A 7,741-nucleotide genomic window follows, 5' to 3' on the forward strand; every position below is an offset into this window, starting at 1 on the left:
AGGGACGTCACATTCGATGAAGCTTCTATCTTGAAGCTTCCCAGCTCTCATCAGGTGGAGAACGACCCGACAGAGGAGATATTGCAGGTGGTGGAGATTGATGCAGCTCCACAAAGTCCAGATGGTGCAGTATCCATTAGAGTGCCGACTGAGGTGACGCCAGGCGAGCACGACGGTGTTGCGGAGGATACGGGTACTCATGAGCAGGATCAGGGACCGATGGCTCAGGTTCAGGATTCTATTACGGTTCGGAGACAGAGGAGAGACATACGGGTGCCAGCACGGTATGCCGACACAGTTACATATGCACTTCCGGTGGAGAGTATCGATGAGATGGTGCCTACTACATTCAGAGAGGCCGAGCAGAGTTCGGAGGCTGATTCGTGGCAGGTGGCTATGCAGGAGGAGATGGAGTCCCTTCATAAGAACGATACATGGGAGCTTGTTGAGCTTTCAAAGGGGCGGAAGGCGATTGGGTGCAAGTGGGTGTACACGAAGAAGGAGGGCATTGAGGGCACTCCAGTGAGGTTCAAGGCTAGGTTGGTTGCGAAGGGCTATGCACAGGAGGAAGGTATTGATTACAATGAGGTTTTCTCTCCGGTGGTGAAGCATTCTTTGATTCGGATTCTGCTAACTTTGGTGGCACAGTATGAATTAGAGTTAGATCAGTTGGATGTGAAGACAGTATTTCTTCATGGTGATCTTGATAAAGAAATATATATGACTCAGCCATTGGGATTCCGAGCTGCAGGGAAAGATAAGTTGGTTTGCAGGTTAAAGAAATCGCTATATGGTTTGAAGCGAGCTGCAGGGAAAGATAAGTTGGTTTGCAGGTTAAAGAAATCGCTATATGGTTTGAAGCAATCTCCTCAACAGTGGTGTAGGCAATTCGATGGTTTTATGCTTGGTCATTCATACACTCGGAGCCAGTTTGATCCTTGCGTGTATTTTCACAAGTTGAGAGGAGGTGCGTACATTTATTTGTTGCTTTATGTCGATGACATGTTGGTTGCCTCTAGTTCCAGGTCAGCTATAGATGAGTTGAAAGTTTAGCTTTCGAATGAGTTTGAGATGAAGGACTTGGGCGAGGCGAAGCGCATTTTAGGGATGGAGATCGGCAGAAACAAGAAGAAGGGCAAGATTTGTTTGACACATGTGGCTTATTTGAAGAAGGTTCTACAGTGATTCCATGTTAGCATGGATACAAAGCCAGTTGGTGTACCTTTGGGAGCCCATTTGAAGCTTTCAGCTGGCCTTTCACCGAAGTCAGTTGAAGACCGTTAGTTAATGATGAAGACTCCATATGCGAGCGCAGTTGGGAGCTTGATGTACGCGATGGTATGTACGAGGCCGGATTTATCACAGGCGGTGAGCATGGTGTCGAGATACATGCACGATCCAGGAGTGGGTCATTGAGACGCCGTGAGATGGATTTTGAGGTACATTCGAGGTACGCTCAATGTTGGTTTGGTTTATGAGCAGGACACTACAGGTGGGCAGTTGTGCATTTGATATGTTGATTCGGATTATACCAGGGATTTGGATAAGCATCGGTCTACTACAGGATATGTGTTTACTTTGACCCGTGCGCCAGTGTGTTGGAGATGCACCTTACAGTCTACGGTGGCTTTGCCTACGACGGAGGCAGAGTATATGGCGGTTACGGAGGCTGTGAAGGAGGCTATTTGGCTTCGAGGACTTTTGGAGGAACTTGGTATATCGCAGCGGTCCGTCACCATTCATTGTGATAGCATGAGTGCTATCTATTTGATGAAGAATCAGGTTTTTCATGCGAGGACGAAGCACATTGATGTTCGTTATCACTTCGTTCGGGATGTTCTTGAAGATGGTGATGTGGAGATTGTGAAAGTCCACACAAAGGATAATCCAGCGGATATGCTCACTAAGGTGGTTCCGAGCTACAAGTTTGATCATTGTAAAAACTTGTTGTACATTCGTGATTGTTGAGGTCGTTGACGACCATTTGGATGAACTACGGACGGCTTGATCCCTTGCGAGAGGGGGTACGTAGGCAACCACATTGGTGCAGCTGAGTTTAGAGAGACGACACATTGGTGCTCATGTTGGTGTCGGCTCAGTGTCGGGAACACTTCGCCGAGGTGGAGAATTGTGAAAACGGCGAAGGAATTGTGAAAAACGTGAAGAATAACCCAAAACAGACTCCACCACACCCTGGTGTGGTGTCTGCCATGGGTGTGGTAGAATCTGTCCTGCACCACACCCTCTGCCACACCCACGGTGCAGGGTGTGGCAGAATCTGTCCTGCACCACACCATCTGCCACACCCATGGTGCAGGGTGTGGCAGACTCGTTTTTAGAATCCTCCTTTGTTTGGGAACCCTCCTTTGTTTAGGATTGTGTTTTATTATAAATAGGACCACGTTTTTTAGGGTTTCTAAACGAGAAAAAAAGGAGAGAATTATATTGTTTTGAGCACTTTGAGAGGGAGATATTGTGAGGGAGTTGAGAGCTTTAGTTAGGGTTATATTTGAGTGATTTTATGAGTTATAACCCGTTGTATTTCTCCTCCATATAGTAAAATCTTTCTATCCTCTCCCCGTGGACGTAGGCAATTGCCGAACCACGTATATCTTTGTGTTTGGTTTGATTTGTCGTAATTGGCTTGGTTTGTGCAAGTGTGTGGCTTTCTTCTTCCGTGATCTCAAGTTCGTTGTGTGTGCGTCGTTGTGTACACGTGTGCGTGCAACGCTTCCGCATAGGCGCGCGACAGTGACAAATGAGGTGTCACTCTTCTACTGGATAATGAGTTGGACATCATTAATGATAGACAACTCATTATCCAATAGGAGGGGGACACATCACTTGTCCCCTGATCTGTTGCTGATCTTTTCAAAAACCTTAAGGTCCTTTCACTATCTTCTTAGCGCACAATGCAAAATTGAGAATATTTAGCTAATATTCACATGTCACGCTCACAAGCTAAGTTTTAAGACTTTTCAGTCCTCAGTGTTTTACAGATAAAATAGTTTATTATTTAGCAAATGATTATGGCTAATCAAGCATACAAATATTGTGGGGAGCCACTTATTCTTCGTACGTACAAAGCCACTAATAATTATGACTTAAAATGTGGCGGTTTAACATTAAATCATTCACATCATCCAATAATAAGGTGACAACTCATGTCATCTCATCTCCTATTATATAATTTCCTTTCCTTTTTAAACCAACCAAACAACCTCAAAACAATTATTACAGGAAATAGGTTTCCTATTCTTTGATTTCCCAAATTTTTTAGCGAAACGAACAGCCCCTAAGGGCTTGTTTGGATTCGTAGGGGATGAAGGGAAGTTAAGGAAAACTGAGTAAAGGGAAGGGAATGGAAAGGAAGGGAAGAGAAGGGAATTCTCTTCCCCTTGGTTACACCCCAATTTGGGGGGTAACAATTTTTATACTATTAGGGGGTGAACCAAGGTGAATGGAGGTGAATTAACTTCACCTCCTAAGTGTTCCCAAACAAGATGAATGGAGGTGAATGGTTCCCCTAACTTCCCTTCACCCTCATTCCCCTCAATCCAAACAAGATCTAAGGAAATAATAGAGGAGAAAGAGGGAGAGGGGACACGATTTGAGAGGGAGCGGGTTTTGAGGAGGGTTTTAGGGGCGTGGGGTAGGGGAGAGAGAGAGAGACTGATTGGAGAGGAAAATACAGGGACAAAATCAATAACAAATTAACTGTCGTGCTGATCACGTGACAGCTACAAATTGCGGTAGGGGATAAGGGGTGCAAACTAAAAATATTAATACAAGATAATTAATAATACAAATAATAATAATAGCAATAATAAATAACAAAATATTAGTTTAAAAAGTTTTCACCGTAACAACTAAATTTATAATTATCAAAACCATTAAAATAAATATAAAATTTAGATTTTAAATCATAGAAAATTCTAGAAAATCGGGAAAAATACGAATACTCTTTTAAAAATAAATTTTAATATTTAAATATCAGAAAAATTATTTAAACCCGTATTAAAAATTTATCGTTCATTACACTTTCCGATTTGAGAGATTAAGGAACTAGTATGAAATAGTTGCAGATTTGACAAAGTAATGTTTAGGGAGAGCCCTACATTATAAGTTGTACTAGTTTGCACTTACATACCTTTGCTCTCAAGTCCGCCCTTGAAATTTCTGAAATTAGCACTTTCGCTATCTTCTTAGCGCACGATGCAAAATTGAGAATATTGAGCTAATATTCACATGTCGCGCTCACAAGCTAAGTTTTAAGACTTTTCAGTCTTCAGTGTTTTACAGCAAAAACAGTTTATTATTTAGCAAATGATTATGGCTAATCAAGCATACAAATATTGTAGGTAGCCACTTATTCTTCGTACGTACAAAGCCACTAATAATAATTATGACTTAAAATGCGGCGGTTTAACATTAAACACCCCTCAGTCTGACTTGCACGCGGGCAAGGGAGCACCACACAAGCACTTGTTATGCAGGTAAGAGTACTCATCGAACTTCGCCGTCACGCTCCCACTGGGTATTTCCCCACACAGCCTGTTGTAGCTCACGTTGAACAGCACGAGCCCACCCACCGCATTAATCTGTGCCGGAATCTCACCGTATATCATGTTATGGTTCATATCCAATGCCGTCGAGTTCACCGGGAAAGTCACTCCGGTCAAGTCGAACCCGAAACGGTTCCTTGATATGTCGATCTGCGTGGTCGGCTTCGCCGCTCCGAACAGCACCGACGCGTCGCCGGTGAGCTCATTCCTCGACAGGTCGATTACCCCCCACTTCGGATCGCCTAGCGAGGCTGGGATCGGACCGGAGAGGCTGTTGTGGGACAAGTACAGGTCCGGCGGCGAGTCTGTCGGGAACTTTCCGAATTCGTCTGGGATGGTCCCGGTGAGCATGTTGCGGTCGAGGTGGAGGGCCAGGAGGTTGGGGAGGTTGGACAGCGAGGGGGGGATCGAGCCGGAGAACTTGTTGAAGGAGAGGTCGAGGTCGGTGAGAGATTGGATTTGGGAGAGGAAGGACGGGACCGGGCCGGAGAGAGAGTTCGAGCTGAGAAGGAGGATGGAGAGCTTCCTGAGCTTTGTGAAGGAGGGGGGGATGCCGCCGACGAGGTTGGGGAGCTTGTGGAAGAGGAGGGTTTGGAGGAAGGGGAGGTCAGCGATTGCGGAGGGGAGGGTGCCGTTGAGCTTGTCGTCGGCGAACACGCGGAGGGAAGCCGAAGTGGGCGTTGATCGCGACGAGGGCCTCCTTGTCGTCTTTATTGCATTTTCCGGCGACGGCGGAGGAGGAGAGCGTTAGTAGGAGGAGGAGGAGGAGGGGGAGGAGAGAAGAAGTGAGAGCCATTTTTTGTTCTTGTTTTTTCAGTGCATTACTAATTGAGATACGATGGAGGAGCATTTATAGGTTTTCGGCAGGAGACGTGTAGTGTGTCGATATAGGATGACGGAAACTTTTTTTGAGTAAGGTCAGCGTTTGTGTGCGTTAGACATCAAATCGGAGAAGCGAAAATGTTTTTGAGAAGACTGCGTAATCTTGTTTGCTTGTTTTTGTCACGTTTCAGTGGGTTTAACATGGATGGTGAAGTTGTTGTTGTTGAAAATTCTCGAAATATCACATTGCTCTCCTTGAAAAAAATTTCAAGGACCCAAAATATAGGACCAATGGAGGGGACAAATGAGGTGTCACTTTCCTACTGGATAATGAGTTGGACATCATTAATGATGGACAACTCATTATCCAATAGGAGGGGGTCACCTCACTTGTCCCCCTTATTAGCCCCATATTTTGGGTCCCTGTAGCAAAGCTCGCTCTCCGATTTTTTTTTCGAATTTAGAATAGAGTAAGATGAAAAGTTATTTCCCAGTTATGCGATGATAATCGTTTATTATTTAGCAAACAGTTACGATTATTCCAATATCCAACAATGAATAATTTTAATGTGTAAACAGAAGATTGTGATTTATGAGGTGATCAGTTTCCAAGAGTGTATCCAAAGTTTCCTAATTAATCTGTACACGTGGTGGGGCTTCTTGTGCTTGGGTTAGAGTGGGAGACTAGTCTTTCTTGCCAAATCTAGAATTAGTACAGTCATAAATTTCGTTAACGAGACAATTGGAAGTTTGACATTGTGAACAAAAAAAAAAAATGCGTGGTCCACTTGTCTTTATCGTACAACAATAATTATAGTTGTGGTCGTACTAGATTATGAAATTACTAACTAAAGAGTTCAGAATGTCTGAGGTGGAGAAAGTTGTTATGCTATAGACTACTACCATGGAACAAGACAAAATTTTGAAAACATTAATCCTTTTGTAAAATTAATGAGCAAAATCGATATTCTCACAAAAAACCTCCAGCAAAATAGACTATTTTCATCACAACTCAGATGAAAAGAATCGATTTTGTTGTAGCAGTTTTTTCGAACTATACAGGAATACTAGTCTCGTGTAGCTAAGGCATGCTAATCCACAATTAACAATGCCATAGTCCCGTTCATTTGGTATATATAAGCCTAAACCCACCCGTGACCCTCCCTCAGGTCGCAATGTAGAAGCAATCCCCTAAATTGAGCCAATTTTCTGAATTCTGTAACAAAAATCCAATCTTTTTGTAGAAACAGTGACAAAGAGCAGGAAAAAAACGAAGCAAACATTTGGGTGCTGGCTGGTCGATCGCGAGGACAAGCCCGGTCGACCGGATTCATGCATAGAACAGGGGGAAGTTTCGACTCCCTGGCCGGTCGATCGCGAGCTCAAGCCCGGTCGACCAAACCCTGCTGATTTTGCAGGCTGAGTTTTCAGCCTGCTGGCCGGTCGACTGCAAGGAGCAGTCCGGTCGACCGCGATGCGGTTTTGGGCCTGGGCTCGGTTTCCTGATCTGTTTGGGTTTTGTGTTTGATATAAATATAAACATGTTTTAGGGTTTCCAACGAGGACACAAAAGAGAGACTTTCGAGCACTTTGTCTGGGAAAATTTGTGAAGGATTTGAGAGCTTTGTTTGTGAGATTAAATTGAGTGATTGTAATCTCTATTTGTACTCTCTCTCTCTCTCTCTCTATTAGTGAAAACCATCCCATCCTTGCCCCGTGGACGTAGGCACATTGCCAAACCACGTAAAATTGGTATCTTACTTGTGTGGCGCTTGTTTTTTTTGTTGATTTGTTCTCCTATCTCGTTTGTTTATTGTGTTTCGGATTCCGCTACGCACAACACTTTTTTCATCACAACATCATAAAATTCCAAAAGAGAAAGGGCACATCGGAGCTCAAATCAGAGGGGAAACCACTCACAATTTCTTGGCCTGCTCTAGGGTGTGAGCGTGTCCAAAAGGGAAAGGGCACATCGGAGCTCAAATCAGAGGGGAAACCACTCACAATTTCTTGGCTTGCTCTAGGGCGTGAGCGTGTCCAAAATGGAACAGATCATAGATCATGTCGGCATAAACTCGAACCGGGCGATCCTTGATCCCGGTTTGATCCTTCGCGTGATTCTGAGCCTTGCCCTTCTCTTCCTAACGATCTTTCGTCGGTTACCTCTCCTCCGGAGGTGAAGAGAGAGAACAGAGAGGCTCGTACCACGTCGTCGGAGTCGAGGGGGCCTCCGCATAAACATCATCGGGGGTGTTCGAGTTTAGAGAGAGAATTATTTGAGAAAATTATTTTGAGAGGTGAAGAGTGAAGTTTGACCATTTCGAGGTTCTTTTTTTGTTTTGTTGTTTGTAATT

General features: G+C 44.2%; 1 protein-coding gene across 1 annotated transcript; it reads right to left on the reverse strand.

Moving 5' to 3' along the window:
- On the reverse strand, positions 4,293-7,450 carry LOC109823567 (polygalacturonase inhibitor-like). Its single transcript, XM_020389844.1, has 2 exons — positions 7,392-7,450; positions 4,293-5,265 (listed from the first exon to the last, which is right to left on the reverse strand). The coding sequence occupies exons 1-2, from the start codon at positions 7,448-7,450 to the stop codon at positions 4,443-4,445; spliced, it is 882 nt and encodes a 293-aa protein (XP_020245433.1). The 3' UTR covers positions 4,293-4,442.

The sequence above is a fragment of the Asparagus officinalis genome, chromosome 9 (genome assembly GCF_001876935.1).
Source record: "Asparagus officinalis chromosome 9, Aspof.V1, whole genome shotgun sequence".
NCBI lineage: Eukaryota > Viridiplantae > Streptophyta > Magnoliopsida > Asparagales > Asparagaceae > Asparagus > Asparagus officinalis.